Below are 17,564 nucleotides of genomic sequence, written 5' to 3' on the forward strand. Positions count from 1 at the left end.
GGAGGAGGAGGAGGAGGAGGAGGAGGAGGAGGAGGAGATGGCTGGGCGATGCAGCAAGAAAGTTTCATTGCAGGAGGCGGAGGAGGAGGTGGAAGAGGAGGAGGAGGAGGAGAACGAGGAAGAGCAAAGGGGAAGGGGAGAATGATGTTTTCGTGCAAGGTGTATCATGATTATGTCAAGAAATACTTCCGCGGTGTCTTGAAGGTCTTTGACCTCATTGCTCCTCCTCGTGTTGCTGACATCAATATCAGCCGCCTTTCAACAAACAAGCTCGTCTGGAGGTACCTTCCCTTCTCCTCCCTCCTCTCCTCTCCTCTCCCCTCCCCTCCCCTCCTTTGCTCTAACAGTTGCTCAGGCTGGCATGACGGAGGACTGGTACCTGCCCCTAGCAGGAGCAGAGAACAATCAGGGAGAAGAGAAGGAGAGCGCAGGCAAAGAGAACAAGCAAGAGGATGCAGGAGGGAAAGAGGAGGCGAAGGGGAAGGAGGAGGAGGAGGAGGAGGAGGATGATATGCTGAAGGTGAGGAAGGAATGTTTGTGACGTTGAGCTGACAGCAGCTACAGGTGGCCGGGGAGGTCGACTCCTTCTTCGAGGCCTTGAACTCATAAAGGGGGAGAGCGCGTGGGGGAGGATAGGGAGCGAGGAGGAGGAAGGGGAGGATTGAGGAAGAGACGTTCGTAGTCGACTTGGTCTTATCTTCCTTTACATGCTCACCAACCAGCAGTTTGCCTTTCTTGCCCCCCCTCCCTATCTCTCCTCCTCATGCTCTTCCAGCAGTACATCATCGAGCTCAGCCTTCTCCTCCTCCTGTCTCCTCCCTTCTGCCTCCTGCCTCCTGCCTCCTGCCTCCTGCCTCCTGCCTCCTCCCTCTCTTGACGCCAGCAGCGCTATGCTCATCCTCCTCCACAGCTGCGTCGCGTGCTCCTTCCTGCTCTTGTTCCTCTTGTGCTGCCTCTGCTTCGTCCCTGGCTGCGGCGTCTGAATCGACTCAGGGATGTCGCCCATGCTGGTGCTCTCAGCTCCCCACCTGAACGTGTTGGCCTTCTCAAGTCGATCCAGCGCGACTCTAGGAGGACGGTAAGTCTGCCTCGAGTGCAGCTTGAATCCCTCGTCCTCGTACACGTCCTCCTCTTGGTCCTCGTCCTCCTCCTCCTCCTCCTCTTTGTCGAGCTTCGGCCCACCAGCAAGCTTCGTCGCTGCGGCTAGGCCCTTCTCGAACGCGTTCTGCAGGATGTCTGCTCGCTTCTTGGGGTCCTCCTCCTCCTCATCATCATCCTGGCTCGACGCGCTGTGAGCATCATCGTCGTCCCTTTGCTTCGTCCACAGCGTGTGGTAGACCAGCTGCTTCGGGTTCGGCTTCTGCCCTGGAGGGTAGCGAGCTCGAGCCTTGGGGAGGGTGAGGGGGATGGAGGGCCATTCCTTCTTGTACCTCCTGTGGAGGCAGCAGACCACGAGGCCGGCGAGGAGGAGGGAGGCGAGGAAGCTGAGAAGATTGATCTCGTTGTTGTTCAGCTTGAAGAAGACGGGGATGGGGAAGTCGCACGTGAAGGCAGCGATCTTTACCCCCAGCTGCTTCCCATCTGTGTAGTAGGCCAGCCCGACCTCCACCTGCAGCGGGAGGTCGTAGTTTGCGCCTGCCAGGTAGTTCGTGCAAGCTGGGGTCGTGCAGAGGATGGAGGTGTCGGAGGTCCAGCTAGCCCGCTTGCAGCTCGTCTCTCCTATCGTCGCCGTCGGCGAGTAGTCCAGCACCCCGAAGTTCGACCCGAAGATCGTCAGCGGCCGGTCTCCTTCAGCTGGGCCGTTGCTGGCGTAGGGTACTGCCTTGGACCATGGGGGGTTGCCGGTGGTGAACCCCATGACCGCCGGCGCGTTGTAGGAGAAGAAGGACTTGAGGTCGCTGGCCTGAGAACCCACCACGATCCCAGCTGGGAGGTTCTGCCCGACGCCGGGCCCGGGGTCTGGGTAGACCCCGAAGGAGCAGAGAAGGGAAGAGTCCGAGACCCAGGTGGTGGTGTAGCAGGCAGTGTCCCCGACTGTCAGCTGGGGAATCTCGTACTTGGTGCAGTCTCCTCCGCAGCGTTCGGCCCCGAAGCCGGAGCCGAGGGCTGTGATGGTGGAGCCGCCGGTGGTCGGGACGTGGGGGGGCTGGTAGGCCGCGATGACAGGCCGGTCGTAGGAGAAGAGCGAGCGGGACGAGTCGGCGGTGCGGAGGTAGAAGTCCTCTCCTCCCTTGGCCAGCAGGGTGGCGTACACTTTGTGCCCGGTCCCGACGCTCTGGGGGGTCTCGCAGATGAGGGAGGAGTCGGAGACGAAGGTCGTCGACTTGCACTTCTTGCTTGCCGCCCACACTTGATGCCCGTAGCTGGGCTGGGTGCCGAAGTTTGACCCGACCAGCGTCATGTTGACCGACCCCGTCGTCGGCGAGTTGATCGGCTTCACGAACTGCATGGCGGGCTGGTCGAAAGAGAAGGCCCCGACCTCCGACCCCAGCTGCTGCTGGACTGTCAGCGCCACGGTGCGGCAGATCGCATTGGTGATGGACTGGGGGCCCCCGCAAACTGTGGAGTAGCATTCGGCAGCTGGGACTTGCGCGAACACGGAGCATTCGGCAGAGGAGATTCCTCCTGGGAGCGAGCAGAGCACTGCAGTGTCTGCCATCCAACGTGTTGCGCTGCATGCGCTACCCACCATCCTGGCAGCCACGGAGCTGTCGAAGTAGCCGAAGGACTTGCCGGTGAGCTGTACGAAGCTGCTGCCTTTGGTGGGCCCGTTGCCGGGGAGGACGACATTGAGCTGGAGGGAAGTCAGTGACAGGAGGGGAGATAGCACTTGTGCAGAGGAAGACAGCGGAGGGGAGCAGAGCAGAGGGGGTTCTATGGAATGAAACAGGGCAGGACGGGAGGTTTAAGGGATGAGGAGAGGAGGAGGGGAGGAGAGGAGAGAAACAAAGTCGAAAAGATCTCACTTCAGGGGGCTGGTACTGTATTCTGCCCGGCAGCTTCCCGCTCCTCGCCGCTGCCTCTAGCAGGACAGAGGACAGCGTGTTTGCGGAGGACATCACCGTCACCTGCACCTCCTTGTCCGCCCCGACCCCAGCTGAGAGCTGGCACAGCAGAGTGCTGTCGGAGTTCCACGAAGTCTTCATGCACGCGCTGCCGCCGTTGCTGGACTTGTGGCTCATGACGTCTCCTGAGATCTGAAAGCGGCTGCACCAGGTCCTGTTGCAGCTGAATGCGCCGAAGGACTCGCCGAAAAAGGTCATGACGGCCTTGCCCGATGTCGGCTGGAGGGAGGTGGGAATGCTTGAGAGCTCTGGAGCGTTGTAGGTGAAGATCTGACTGAGCGATCGGCTCTGGCCGTCGATCATGAGGGAGACGTCTTGCTGGGGGCCGAGTCCAGCTGGGACTCTGCAGATGATGCTTGAGTCGGAGAGCCAGATCAGGTTGATGCACTCGGTGCCTGGAAAGCTGTCAAGTGATGGAAGCGAGAGAAAAATGCGGGGGGAGTGAGGGAACAGGAGGGGAGACGAGAGCAGATGAGACGAGAGCAGAGCAGAGCAGAGCAGAGCAGAGCAGAGCAGAGCAGAGCAGAGCAGAGCAGAGCAGAGCAGAGCAGAGCAGAGCAGAGCAGAGCAGATGAAAGAAGGAAAGGAGAAGAGGAAAGGAGGAGCGATTAGCAGTGCATGAGGTAGATGGGTAAGGGGATCAAACATCCATGTTGCTCACCTGTCACATAACCGTGGAAGTTGGAGGCACACAAGACGCTGTTGACGCTCTGAGTTGTTGGGCTCTGTGACTGAGTGAGCGGGAAGAGAAGAGAGCAGAGCAGAGCAGAGCAGAGCAGAGCAGAGCAGAGCAGAGCAGAGCAGAGCAGAGCAGAGCAGAGCAGAGCAGAGCAGAGCAGAGCAGAGCAGAGCAGAGCAGAGCAGAGCGTTTGCAGCTCACCACTTTGTTGCAGTTGATGCCGTCAGGGTTAAGACTGAACTCGCAGGAGAACTTGAGGAAAGGAGGGACGCAACCGTACACGTCCTTGTCGACGGTGCAGACTTTCTCCCAGTACTGCGCTCGTACTCAGAGGAAGAGCACAGGAGGCAGGAGGAGCAGGGACGGAGCACGAGCTACTGGTAAGGAGCAGGAGCGGACAAGGGGACAGCGGCAGGAGCAAGAGCATGTCCTTCTCAGTTGAGATGGGGGCAGGAAGTGGGGAGGAAGGTGGGGAGGGAAGGAGGAGGGAAGGGAGGAGGGAGGGAGGGAGGAGGGAAGGGAGGAGGGAGGGAGGGAGGAAGGAGGGAGGAGGGAGGAACAGCAGGAGAGTGCATTCTTCTTCCTGTTACCTGGCATCCGAGACCAAGGGGGATTGCAACGCACTTGCTGCCACCCGCACACACAGCGTTCGAGTTCGCACAGACCGCAAAGTTGTCCTTGGAGCTTCCGACGCAGAGAAACCTATCAACATAACCATCAGCCCAGCCATGACAGGAGGGAAGGAAACAGAAAGAGAAGGGAGGAGGGAGGAGAGGAGGAAGGGGGAGAGGAAGGGGGGGGGAAGAGGGAGGGAGGGAGGCAGGCAGGCAGGCAGGCAGGGGATTGGAGGGAAATGGAGGGGATGAAGAAGGAGGAAGGAAACGACAGACCTAGCGGCAGTACACTGTGCAAATGTCCCACAAAGAGCGCTGGCACAGGTGCTGGCACCATTGGGGCAGTAGCAGGGGGTCCCGTCGTACGTCGCGTCACCCACACAAATGAACTCCAACCCAGCCGTCAGGGCTCGATTCGGCTCGCTCGTGGCCAGGTGGAGGTCGATGTAGTAATCGTTCATGGGGAAGCGGGAGAGGGCATACGACTGAACTGTGGTTGCCACCTGCACGGTCGTGCCCGTGGAAGAGTCCAGCAGCGTCCACTTGCTGTTGCTGTACCCGAAGTTCTTGCCAAAGATCGTAATCAGCGCGTAGCCGACAGCAGGGGAGTTTCCTGGACCCACGGAGGTGATGGAAGGCTTGTCATAGCTGAAGACGTTCTTGACACCCCCCTTGGACATGATCAGGGTAGGGGTACAAGCCTCTAGAGCCGTGTCTTGACACTCGTAGATGGACACGTTGACTGGCAGATTGCCCCCTGTCCCAACAGGAACCGAGCAGAACATTGACGTCGAGCTCACCCAGCGGGTCCACTGGCAGTCCGTCTCCCCGATGGCGGCGGCAGCGGACACCATGAAGGGAGCGAAGTTTTGGCCAAGGATCGTTACCATGCGATCGCCAGAGGTAGGACTGTTGGGCACCATGACTTGCCGTTCTGCTGGGCGGTCGTAGGAGAAGATGTTTATGAGGGGAGAGTACGCGTTGGTGTCCCTCCTGTACCTTCCCGCCACCAAGTTCATCCCAAGGTTGATGCCGATACCCGGCGGCACGCTGCAGCTGATGGAGCTGTCGGAGGTCCAGTTGACGTTGCTGACCTGCGTCTTTCCGATGGTCAAGACATGATACTTACAGTTCTGAGGGAACTCATAGTTGTCCGATGAGGCGTTGGGGAAGTACTGCAGCCGACATTCGTCGGAGGTTTTGGCCTGTATACAATCCATGTAGGCGGTGGTACAATCTCGGTCGCCGTTTCCGAAGCCGTACCCTATGATCGTCATACTCCTGCTAGAAGCAGTGGGCGCGTTCCAACTGCCGACGATGTTGCACCGGCACTTGTACTTGGGCAAGTTCGGGTTGTACAGATTGATATCATCGTTGCAGCCTGCAAGCTTCGCCTCGGGTGAGCAGGGGACCTGAAAGTTGGGAGCCATGTAACACCAAGGGACGGCATCGGGGAAGCACTGATAGTAGAGCTTGCCCTTGTACTCGAACGGGAAGGCACAGGGAGCCTCGGGGATCAGCACCTCGCCGTTGAGGCAGGCGTAACCGTTCTTGATGCAGTCGGGGACGTCTGGCACTGCCGTGCAGTTGGCCTGTATCCCCCCTGCATGGGTGAAGTTGTACAGTTTCATGCAGTTTTCCGCAGTCGTCTGCTGAGCTGGAGACGCACAGACGCCTAGGATGTGGTCGCCTGCTGTAGGAAGGTGACTGCGCAGGTCCACGGAGGATGAGGAAGAGTTCCTCTGCCGACCGCTCTTGGCACTTTCTGACTTGCTCTCGCGGCCAACTGCGAGGCCGGACAACCCATTCAGTAGGAGCCCAGCAAGGTACCTATGCCCGCTCAAGATGGCGAGGTCACGAGCGCTGCGCCGCTGGTGGTCTCGAGCAGTGATGCTTGCTCCTAGCCTCATGAGGCTGATACAGAACTGCACGTTCCCCCTCATCGAGGCGATGTGCAGGGGGGTCATGCCCAGCGTATCTGTTTGGTTGACGTTAAGCCCGAGCTCCGTCACGAGAGCCTCGAGGTTTCGAAGTTTTCCTGTTGTCGCCGCATAATGCAGGAGACTCCCTGCTCCAAGGAAGTCTGAGCAGCCCCTGATGTCTCTAGCATCTTCCTTCTTCAACAAGTCGCGCAGCTGCTGGTCTAGACCATTGCTAAGAACCTCCTTCACTTGTAGGCAGAGGGGTGCCTTGCTTTCTATCATGCTGTGAGAGTTGGCAGCGGCAAAGGATAAGAGTACGAAGAGGCAGCAGAGCTGCATAAGACTGCGATATGAACCATGTCTCATTAAAGTCATTGATACAGGCTGCACCAGTTGCCGAGCCATCAAAGGATCCTGTCCTTCATCTATGCTGAGGGATAAGCAGGCACGGTCGCTGTCTTCTTCTGCATTGCAAGGACGGTCCGGAAACTATGCTGCAATAATGTCTTCGCTTCGGTCAGGCTTGATGCCCATTCACCCAACGCTTCCACCCGTCTCCCCCTCTTTTTGCTTCCTCACCAACCCACTCTAGATTCTCTTTGCTCCCCACTCCTCAGAGTTTATCCTTCTCTCCCCTCCTCTCCTCTCCCTGACTTCTGCTATCCTCCTCTCCTCCCTCCCCTTCACTTCTCTTCTCCTCTCTTCTCCTCTCTTCTCCTCTCTTCTCCTCTCTCTACTTTTCCAAGTCAAGCCATCACCCCTTTGTCTGAACAGCCCTACCCCACCGACCCCTCCCTGATTACGACACCACCTGCTAATTATACCTTGTACTTTCCTATACCTACCCTTTCCTAAATCAGAAATTTCCCCATGAAAGTACCCCTTTCATTATGACCCTACCCCCTTTATTTCATGTGACCACTGCTCGACCCCTTTGGTGTGTTGACCCAGTATGACGTCCCTTGATGGACTTCCTGCCTCATCCCCGCTCTTGCCCTCGGGCCGGTCCGGCCGCCGCCGATCACCGGGTCACCGGGTTGGCAGTGACTGAACGGAATAACGGTCATTGAGTGAAACGGTCTGTAACCGACCAATTGAGTTGAGTTGACTAGCCCGCCTTCATGGCCAGAAGAAGCCAGGAGGACGAGGACGAGGACGAGGACGAGGACGAGGAGGACGAGGAGGACGAGGACGAGGAGAGGAGGAGGTAGAGGAGGAGGTAGAGGAGGAGGAAGCAAAGAAGCAAGGGAAAGAGAGCGGAAAGGGAAAGATGACGGGAACGAGGACATTCCGAGGTTGAACAAATGATATGGAACACCTCTATCTCCAGCAGATCGCTTCAATCATGCTGCTTAGAATGTCGAGATGCTGAGACCTGAGCTCTTGATAGACGTGAAATCGAACCAGCCAGTCGAGGGCTTCTCGAAGATGGACGGGCAGGGAGACTTGGTGGAGAAGACAAGGATTAGGTTCAAAGTCCCACCGCACTCCCTCACTCGTCCCTCCACTCGCTCCACCTCCTCTCTCTTCCCCCCCCCCAGCCCCCCAGCCCCCCTCCTCGTCATCTCTTTTCCCGTCTCCCTCTACCCCTGCCACTTTCGAATCCTCCTCGCATCAACATGCTTCATTACTCCTCTTCACCCCGACCCTGCTCCTCTCCTCTCTTTTCCCCACCTTCCTTCGTCATCATCGTCAGACTGACCAGCATGCAGGTACAGGCGCTGGAAGCAGAATCAACCAGATTCTCAGGGAGGGCACTGGTGAGGTTTCATTCCATGCTCCAGCTGCGCGTGAAGATAGTCCTTCAGGTACGAGGCTCAAGACTTGGCACGTTTTGCCAGCAACCAAGAAGACTACAACGCTGGTAAGGGGCGAGGCGATCCTGCAACCACCTAGCTCCTCTTAAAGCACTTGCAGAGCTGCGATCCCTGCTTGCAGTTAGAGAGCAATCCTCACAGAGGTGGTTCGATGGTAGAGGGACACTCGTTGAGATGACGTGATGACGTAGAGGGATGTTGGAGTTTGCGATGATTGTTTCAGACTGCGTTCGAGATCTCAAGGTGAGATTTCGATGTGTGTCTGTTTTGTCTCCTCGACTTACAAGGTTTTCTGCAGGCTGACGTCACGAAGGTCCAGGTGGAGCTGACGATAATGGAGGGAGGTGGAGGTGTAATGCAGTACAAACAGGCGATTATGATGGAAAAAGCGATAGAGTTAGACAAGGAGGAGATGTTTGCAATGAGGTCTGCTTGAGTTCGGTGGTCGGAATTGGGGGATTGAGCACGATCATGCAGGAAGAAGAAGATTGAAGAGCTGATGGATTACTGGAGCGAGCGAGAGGTAGGAGGGGAGAGAGAGCAAGTGAAGAGAGATGGAGTTTCCTGCAGGCGTTTAGGTTGGAGAAGCTCGAATCTCAGAAAGAAGAGCTGTTGAAACAGAAGAAGGAAGCCATCGCTGAGGTTGCTGAGTATTGTTGATGTGCAACCTCACCTTGGCTATCAGCTGAAGAAGAAGCAACAAGCAAAGTTCAAAGGCTCAAGGTGTGTATGTACGGTAGGAAGAAGGGAACGGACAACAAAGGAGAAGAAGTATACATGAGAAGAGAGGAAGAGCAGGAGAGGAGGGAAGGGAAGCAGGAGAGGAGAAGAACTGAGACGAGGGGAGAGAGGAAAGGGGACACGTGTTACCGCACGATGTCATATCGCATGCGTCTCCTGCTAAACTTGTTTTCTTTTAGTTCACTTGCAGACTTGCAAAGAACATTCGACACACTGGTCAAGCTTTTCCTCCCTCCCTCCCTCTCTCCCTCCTCCTCCTCCTCCTCCACCTCCTCCTCCTCACCCTCACCCTCACCCTTATCCCCCCAAATGTTGTCCTCTTCTGTCCAGCAAGACTGAGAAGCCAATGATGATGATGACGACGACAACGACGACGACAACGACGACAACCGCAACGATGTTTATGGAGATGAAGGAGTCGATGATGATGATGATGATGATGACAACGACTACAATGGTGTTGTTGATAATGATGACGTTGATCAGAATCCTGCAGATGTGGGGGAAAAACTTTGAGGCTGCTTTGCAAGTCAGGTCACAGCTGACAGCTATGGAGGCTCAGGTTGTGCGACTTCTGCCGCCCATGGAGAACGAGGCTCTGACGTACAAGGGCAGGAGAGAGCGCAGTTTGATGCGAGGATCGAGAAGGAGATGAAAGTTCAGGCGAACAAGGTGACAGTCAGTTTCTTCACTTGTCTGCGAACAGCGGTGACGTCCAAGTCTGAACAGATCGAGATGAGGTTTATGAGTGAGCTGCAGAAACCTGAACGTAAGACGTTCATGACGACATGTAAGCTCCTCTTCGAACTCCGTTTGCTTTCTCCAGGTCGAGGCGGACAATGAGAAGTTTGAGATGATAAGATTGCGGTGACATGCATCTCCTAAATCATCATCATCATCATCATCATCATCATCTCAGTGACAACGCGATCGAGGATGCAGAGCGGCAGTATGAGGTGCAGATGAAGCAGGTGGGGAGCCGGAGGGATGAGGAGGAAAAGGAGGAGAGCAGAGACATCAGAGACCTAATTGCGATCACGACAGGTAGAATGCTCCAAGAGACACAAGGCGGCGAAGGCGAAGCAAGAGGCTGAGACGGTGATTGAGTTCAACTCTCATCATTATCACCATAATTCTATCATCACATTCAAATACCTCCTTGTCTCTCGTCTTCTGTTCTGACCCATTGTTTATTGCACTTGTTTTGTCTTGCAGGCCATGATGAATTCTCAGCAGCATGTCGCGGTATCTTCACAGCCATCGTTCAACTCCTCTTCGTATCTGACAAGTCCCATTGCATTCAGAGCAAGTCAGACGTCGATCACGTCAAGAAAGCAAGTAAACCCAACAGACAGACAAGGAAAGGAGTCATCATCAGCAACCTGAGCGAGACTCTAGCTGCGGAACGGGAGAGAAAGGAGCAAGAGGAAGATCGAAGGTCACAAGGTGTTGTGGTTCAGGGCTTGCAAGCTCAAGAGAGGATGCTAGGTTGGAACAGGAGAGGGTTGCAGAGGAGAAGAGGGCATTTGTCAAACGACAGACGAATGTACATGTTTTCAGTTGGCTTGTTGTTGTCAATGTCAACTCTTCTCAGATCTTCTTGTTGTCTCCTCGATCCATTGTGGAGAGATCAACAGCAGGCAGGAAACAGGAGACAAACGACTTGAACAACTCCCTCCTGTCTCCGCGGTGATGTTTCTTATGATCGTCTCCCTTCCTCCCTCGTCATCAAAAGCAGCTGAATCATTTAAACAATCATGCTTTTCAAGTCATCATCATCATCATCATCATCATCATCATCATCATCATCATCATCATCATCATCATCATCATCATCATCATCATCATCATCATATCTGATAGCACAGCTCACTTTTATCGCCGTCATCTTTCCCCCTGTCATCGCATTCACCACGATTCCTTGCTTTGACTCCGCAGGACAGGTTCTCATCGCAGACCTCCATCAGTAAGAACACTTTCAAGATCTCACATTCAACGTTTTGGAGGTAAAACTGCATCTCTCCATCGGCCACTTGACCCTCTTGCCGTCCTCCTTGCGATCAGGGATGAGAAGTCATCAGCGATCAGAGCGGAAGACCTCTCATCCCAGCCATCCCGGCTCAACAACTCTCGAGAAGAACTTGAGATGATTGCTAGGGTATGCAAAGCTGTCATCCCTATTGATCTCAACCTCCTCCCATCAGAGATCAGAGCTCGAGAGCCTCGGTCTGCTCAGCGGAGGCGATGGGAAGGGGGTCGGCGTGAAGAGAGATGAAGACAACAGAGTTGTCAGTGCAGTATTTCTTGCAGTCTTGCCGTTGTGTTTACACGTTGTTCATGATCAGGTTGTTATCCGTCACCCGATGGAGACAGACAGTCAGGTGAAAGAGAAGACAGAGTCGACAAGCAGCGTCTGCGTCATTGACGGTGTTGTTGGCCCAGTACAACTTGAGGAAAAAGATCCGCAGCAACAAGGAACGGGACACGTTTTCAAAGAAGGTTCACAACCCACATCACTTGTTCTCCTCCCTCATCTGATCGCAGAACGAAGTGCAAACATCAGGAAGGCTGCGAACAAAGAAGACAAGCTTGTCGCAGAAACCAGCAGACGCTGATGTGAACGAAGCAAGCTGATCTCCCCCTCATAATCCTGACGCTGCATGCTGGCAGGGGTTCGCTGACTTTCAAGAAGCGCGTCAGGTTCCACTCGATCTCTTCCTCCTCCACCCTCGTGCAGATCCAAAAACAAAAATGTCAAACAAGTCAAACACGGGGTTGAGCGATAAAGTTCAAGGCAACGAGCCCAGCAGGACTCCGCCTGAGGTGTTTCCTCCTCTCCCCTTCTTCATCCTCTCCATCCTCTCCCTGCTACTGCCTTCATTCCCTTGCTCTCCTTTTCCCTTCTTTTCCCCATCCCTTCTTCTTGCTATTGTCTCTCCCCTCCCTGCTCCCCTCCTGCTCCCCTCCCTCCCCTCCCTGCTACTCCCCTCCCTGCTACTCCCCTCCCTTCTCCCCTCCCTTCTCCCCTCCCTTCTCTCCTCCCCTCCCTGCTACTCCCCTCCCTTCTCCCCTCCCTTCTCCCCTCCCTTCTCTCCTCCCCTCCCTGCTACTCCCCTCCCTTCTCCCCTCCCCTGCTCTGTGTAGGACTCATTCTCCTCATCTCAGTCACCCATGGATGATCTCGACGATTTCTTGCGCCGCCACTTGTCCGACGAGGATCCAGCAAGCAGGCCTTCCTCCTCCCAACCCCCTGCTCTCCACAGGCGGGAGGCACCGGAGGCTCCTCCCTCCTCCGGGTCGTCGCGGCACTTGAACGACTTTGGGGAGGTGGATATGCTGATCGGTAGGAGAAGAGAGAGCTGCTGCCGTTAACTCACGTTGCGCAACTTCAGTTGATGCCATCAGCCTGTTGCCTGTCAAGCTCGTCGACCTGCTGCTGTCAAGGTGTGATGAGAGCCTAGACTCCGTTCCCAGCTGAAGAGGAACTGGAGTTGACCCTTGTTTGCAGCTGGGAAAGGGAGGGATTGTTTACTTCGGACGATATCGAGAGCAAGAAGAAGATGTACCTGCTTTCTCTGTCCTCTTCTCCTCTCCTGAGGCTCCTGCTCCTCCTCCTCTCGTATCCTCGCCAACTCTCTTGCCCCTTCCTCCTGTCTTGCTCTCCTCACTCAGTCACTTCTCCTGCCGCAGGCTCAAAGACGCCAGGAGGGCTCAGGTCTCCTACAACATGCAACATAAGTAAATCATATCATCACCAGTAGCACCTGACATACTAGTCAAATTTTACTCATCAAACTCAACAATCCGGTTCCGACTCTAGATCCCGGCCCGGCAGTCGGCGGCCCGGCAGAGTCGGCCCGGCAAGAGTCGGCCCGGCAAGAGTCGGCCCGGCACACTCATAGCGATGAGGAGGTCTGCAAGCAGCTGCGCTACAAGCTCTCTATGTCCAGTGCAAGTGAAATGGAAGTCATTTCTTGAAGATGAGGCTTGTTGTGTGTAGGCTATGACGGGCGTGCTTGATATTTGAAAAAGCATCGAGCTCAAAGAGGGGCAGGTAGAGAGGAATGGAGCGTCGGCAATTGCAGAGAGAAGGCAAGATTGCAGCGATGAAAGAGAAAATGTCGAAATATACCAAACAGTTACAAGGCAAACAGCTAAAGAACTGCTTGTATCTCCCATCTAGTAGAGTCTGACAAGACACTATGGAGACCCAAGATCTAAGAGTCTGAATCAGCGGCGAGAACTGAAGATGGACGTGTGTTTCAACTTCAGGTCCGACATCAACCCCCAAGGGTAAAAGATCTTTCGATTCTCGTCAAAAGTGAAACAGAAGAAGTCTCCATCTTTGCCCATCGTGCACGTATGGTTCTTCTGGCATACCCAGACTTCAATCGAGTTTGGGATCATCAACTGACCCAGCCCGCCGGTCATGAACCGAACTTGCTTCTGGTGAGCAAGAATCTCAACGAGCTCTTTCCAGCTGTGTGTCATGGTGCAGTTCGAGTAGTGATTTCTGAGGGGATAGACAGGATCTGGGATACAAGTGAGATTATCGGGTCTGAGAGCAAATGGACTGTATCCTTCCTTGCACTTCCACTTGTCCATGCCTGGTGGCTCGGGTGTGGTCATTACCGGGGTAGTTGAAGGCGAGGTCACTTTAACTTGCACGGGGGTTGTTGTAGTAGAGCTGAACGATGAAGTTGTCGTGAAGTTGGTTTTGTTGGCTTCCTGAGAGATCTTTCTTGTGTTGTCGTCGGCAGAGATTTTCTGTGATGTTCCTGTTTCTGACGTGTTGGTCGCGTTGAGCATTTCCGAGGAGTTGGTTGAGTTATCATCGGAAGGAAAGCTGAGAGGCGCAATCGTATAGCTGGAAAAATAAGATGTCGCACTGACCGATGAGAACAGATCAGTTCCTAGCCCCGCCTTGACGGCCTCGGTGTTAAGGGAGGAGGCAATCAGATTCTGCGAAGCTTTGGATGCGTACAACTTGCTCTTGGTGCTGATCGCAGCCTTGATCAAAGTTGAGGAAGACGAATCGCTGCTCTCACTGTTGATGATAACGTCACTCTGCGTTGCAGGGGGTCCAGCAACGTTTGCAAGAACAGTTCGGATGATATCTCTTGCCGTTGACGTCAGACTCGTCGATGCTGCTGCGTAGGTGAAGCTGACGTTGACCCACAGCTCAGATGAAGGCTGGACGATAACCTGGGGGATACACTTGATGAACATACATCCCACAGTCAACGTGCTCGTGTCATCCCAGAATCCATAGGTCACCGGGTTTAGACCACTCTCTGAGAACATCTTCTCTTGGCCGATATCATTCAAGATTTGATCAAAATGAGCTTGATCAGTGACATTGACAAAGAAGGAGACCTTGACTAGAAACGGTTCTGACGTTGTTCTCAACTTGGAATGCTTGTGCTTGCCCTCCCGGTGCTGTCGTCTTGTCGCTGATTGGACCGCGCCCTTTAAAAGTCCAGACGACCTTGCCGTTCTTGCGAGAGCACTTCCAACCAACTTCAGATCGTCGGCTTCGACATTGTTCGTGACTGCAGCAAAGGAAGCTTGCCACACGTCTCCCGTGTCCTGGTAGGTGGTGACAAAGTCATACGCCCCCCATCCCAACCTTATAACAACCCCATAAGGAGGCGGAATGAAGCCAGATGCTGTCCTGAGGATATCGAGCTTGAGAGAGTCAGAGAAGCTGGAGTCAGCGGCGACGTCGGCGGTCAAGGAGTAGGAGATCTTGATGATGTCGATCTGCGCTAGAGTCTTGGGCTTCAACACGAAGCCAAGACTCATGTCCACCAGAAGACTTTCTGCCGTCTCCACCAGAGTGTCGAACTCAGAGGACGAGAAGGTCGATCCTCCACACGTACCCCTGCATCCCCAGAAGAATCCTTGATCGCAGCAGCCGCATGTTCCCGAGTCTCTTTGACTGCATGGGCCCGTGCCTGTTGAGTCCCCACAAGATCCCAGGCAGCCGTAGAATATTCCAGAGGAGCAGCATCCACACTCATACGTTGATCGATCGCTGCAAGGCCCTGACCCTGCTCCTCCGCATGTTCCAGAGCATCCGTACAAGTATCCATCATCACAACAGCCGCATCGACCAGTTCGCCTTGTCGAGCATGGCCCTGTGTCTGGGGTGCATGGACAGCATGTAGTGCAACCGAAGAAAATACCCTCTTCACAACATCCGCAATCGCAGGAAAAGAGACCAAGAACCGAAGACGAACTACCAGATGTCGACAAGGATCCATTGCCGGCATGAGGAAGCGATCTGCGACCTGGTGTGAACGCATGCAAGGTAGAGCGAAGCATTTTGGGAAGGTTTTGTTTGGCAATGGTGAGCTTTGCTCTAGTTCTCAACATGGCAGAAGACATCGCCAAGGCAGATCTATGCTCATTCCTAGGGTTCATGATGAACCCAAAGTACAGGGCTGCCATGATCGCCGCCATGGCCGTCATCGCCGTCACCATCGCGCACCCTCGCATCATCTTAACCATCCCCATAGGCTGGACTGGTCCTCACCTGATCCCCGAGCCTAACCACCCCTATTGCACCCCTACCCTGACCCCTCCCCCCCACCGTTTTGTCTGGCCCTACGGGTGCTTTAGATCTTTTTTCCGAAGTTCACAATGACCATTCGAGTTCCCTCTGGCACGTGACTGCCAGTAGTGACGGTAGACCACCCCCGCTTTTAACTTATCGGACGGGGGTAGAAAAGTCATGAGTGACTGAGAGCGGCCGGGCCGCGTGGCGGGCGCGGTCACCGGCGTACGGCCATCCCGCCGGAAGCGGCCCCGGACCGTACGGTACTCGGAGCCCCGGACCGGGACTGCCCGCTGCCAGTGGCACGTGTCAGAGTCACGTGGGTGAATCGTTGAACGAAAATAGCTCAGTTACGACCTTGCCGAAAGATCGTGGCAGTCGGAGTTTTAAGGCCCGACTCTGACTCAACAGACTATATTTTTACTCAAAGTTAAGTTAAAAATCAGTACGAGGACAATCAGGAGAGTCGAAAGGAGGCTTGATCGGACCCTGACACTGAGGCCACCATGGCAGCGAGCTGACGATACTATCAGTTAGCAGTCGCAACTTGGCAAGGTGACCGTTGGAGGACCAATTGGCATCTTCAACCGGTGGCTTGCGGCGTACCCTTGCGCGTGCCCAAGGGACAATCAGTCTGAAAGTGGCAGTCGCTTCTAGTATGAAATTAGTGTCTTTGCAATAGCAGGTATAATGTCCCGAGGCGGGCTGGTATTTGTTTTGTAAAAATGGAACTGCAACCGGTCGCAACCACAAGATACGAACCGTTGGGTCTTTACAAATCAGCTATAACCGTCTCTCCTAAGCTCTCCTAGCCTTGAAGCTCTCCTACCTTGAACAACCTTGAAGCTCTCCTACCTTGAAGCTCTCCTACCTTGAAGCTCTCCTACCTTGAAGCTCTCCTACCCTTGAAGCTCTCCTACCCATTGAAGCTCTGCAACACATTGAAGCTCTTCTGCCCTACAAGATTTCATTCAATGCTGCCTGATCGCCCTTCTGTCTTCGTCGCTCCTCGCCCTAGACGGGACCCCCTTGAACCAGCTCCTTTGCCCAGCACTCAGATCCGCCTCTCCCCCGCCATCCTGCAGCCTCTCTTCAACCTCAAGCGTGACGCCGCTGCCCAGCATCTGGTATGCCTCTCCTCTACTCTTGTCTGCATCCCCCTATCTGACCTCTCCCTCCTGCTGCCAGGGCATCTCTCTCTCGAGCCTCAAGTCTGCCTGCAGGAGGCTCGGCATCACTCGCTGGCCGGGGCCCCGGCAAGCAGGCGCCGACACTGATGATGTGCAGGAGCCGCCGGCAGAGCAGGCAGATCAAGAGGAGAGCCGGGGCCCTGCCACTACTGCAAGTTCTATCACCATTACTACTACTAACCCTACAACTGTTACCCCTTCCTCCCCTTCCTCCCCTTCGCTCCCTTCCCCCCCCTCCTCCTTTTCCTCCCCCTTCTCCTCAGCTTCTGAGCATGAAGAGCAAGAGCACGAACGGGTTGGTTCGGAAGAGTCAAACTCTCACAGCGCCAGCGGCTCAGGGTCGTGTGGCACTGGCGTGGCAGCTGCAGCAGCTCGACAGGTGGGAGCTGAGTGAGGGCCAAGCGTGGACGTCAAGCATAGCGGAAGCGACCGGCACTTTCGCAAAAGAAGAGAACAAGAACGAGTGGCAAGGCGATCACGAGGAGGAGGAGAAAGCATGCATACGAAGAGCATGCTGAAGACATGTTTGATGAGCTCGAAAGTTTCTGATCGTTGGAAGTCTTCGATCGATAGCGAGCTGCATGATGTGGTTGGTTTCTTCCGGCACGCAGCATCTCTGAACGTGCTCTTTTGTTCAGTGCAGCAATGGACGTTTTAACCTGCTCTCCATGCACATGGACTGCGGAAGTACAAACAAGACTCTTAAATGTACAGGCTGGTGATCGGCAACAAAAGGAGAAATAGTTTCGATACTAAAGAACAAACTTTATAAAACGAAGTACACCTACTATCTGATATTGTACAATGCACTTTCAGTGAAGAATGAATCACTTGCTGAGACTAGTATCCTTGCTCTTGGCTCTGTGAGACCAAGTTTGTGTATAGTCTGGAAGTCCCTTTGGAACCTAAGCAAGGAACTCATCACCCTCACCCTCACCCTTACCACCACCACCAAAATCATCATCATCATCATCACC

The 17,564-nt window shown here is 54.7% G+C and overlaps 3 protein-coding genes across 3 annotated transcripts; 1 reads left to right on the forward strand and 2 right to left on the reverse strand.

Annotated features, from left to right (window-relative positions):
• Positions 1 to 748: 748 nt before the first annotated feature.
• GUITHDRAFT_144947 (hypothetical protein) lies at positions 749 to 6,562 on the reverse strand (the record flags this gene model as incomplete). The annotated part of the gene is made up of 6 exons (XM_005824444.1): positions 749 to 2,794; positions 2,967 to 3,460; positions 3,727 to 3,796; positions 3,946 to 4,059; positions 4,335 to 4,446; positions 4,635 to 6,562. 6 exons carry the CDS (start codon positions 6,560 to 6,562, stop codon positions 749 to 751), a joined length of 4,764 nt encoding a protein of 1,587 aa, XP_005824501.1.
• A 988-nt stretch (positions 6,563 to 7,550) lies between these two features.
• On the forward strand, positions 7,551 to 12,580 carry GUITHDRAFT_116331 (hypothetical protein; the record flags this gene model as incomplete). The annotated part of the gene is made up of 30 exons (XM_005824445.1): positions 7,551 to 7,575; positions 7,671 to 7,749; positions 7,993 to 8,040; positions 8,089 to 8,144; positions 8,198 to 8,240; positions 8,289 to 8,340; positions 8,396 to 8,523; positions 8,575 to 8,620; positions 8,668 to 8,739; positions 8,783 to 8,820; positions 9,325 to 9,400; positions 9,454 to 9,510; positions 9,665 to 9,705; positions 9,758 to 9,809; positions 9,883 to 9,936; positions 10,054 to 10,083; positions 10,143 to 10,326; positions 10,433 to 10,527; positions 10,777 to 10,844; positions 10,903 to 10,996; positions 11,043 to 11,135; positions 11,184 to 11,219; positions 11,281 to 11,337; positions 11,383 to 11,454; positions 11,509 to 11,538; positions 11,627 to 11,661; positions 12,102 to 12,181; positions 12,231 to 12,282; positions 12,347 to 12,400; positions 12,529 to 12,580. The coding sequence occupies 30 exons, from the start codon at positions 7,551 to 7,553 to the stop codon at positions 12,578 to 12,580; spliced, it is 1,899 nt and encodes a 632-aa protein (XP_005824502.1).
• A 488-nt stretch (positions 12,581 to 13,068) lies between these two features.
• On the reverse strand, positions 13,069 to 15,357 carry GUITHDRAFT_116332 (hypothetical protein; the record flags this gene model as incomplete). The annotated part of the gene is made up of 1 exon (XM_005824446.1): positions 13,069 to 15,357. The coding sequence occupies one exon, from the start codon at positions 15,355 to 15,357 to the stop codon at positions 13,069 to 13,071; it is 2,289 nt and encodes a 762-aa protein (XP_005824503.1).
• Positions 15,358 to 17,564: the final 2,207 nt, after the last annotated feature.

Source organism: Guillardia theta (genome assembly GCF_000315625.1).
Source record: "Guillardia theta CCMP2712 unplaced genomic scaffold GUITHscaffold_94, whole genome shotgun sequence".
NCBI lineage: Eukaryota > Cryptophyceae > Pyrenomonadales > Geminigeraceae > Guillardia > Guillardia theta.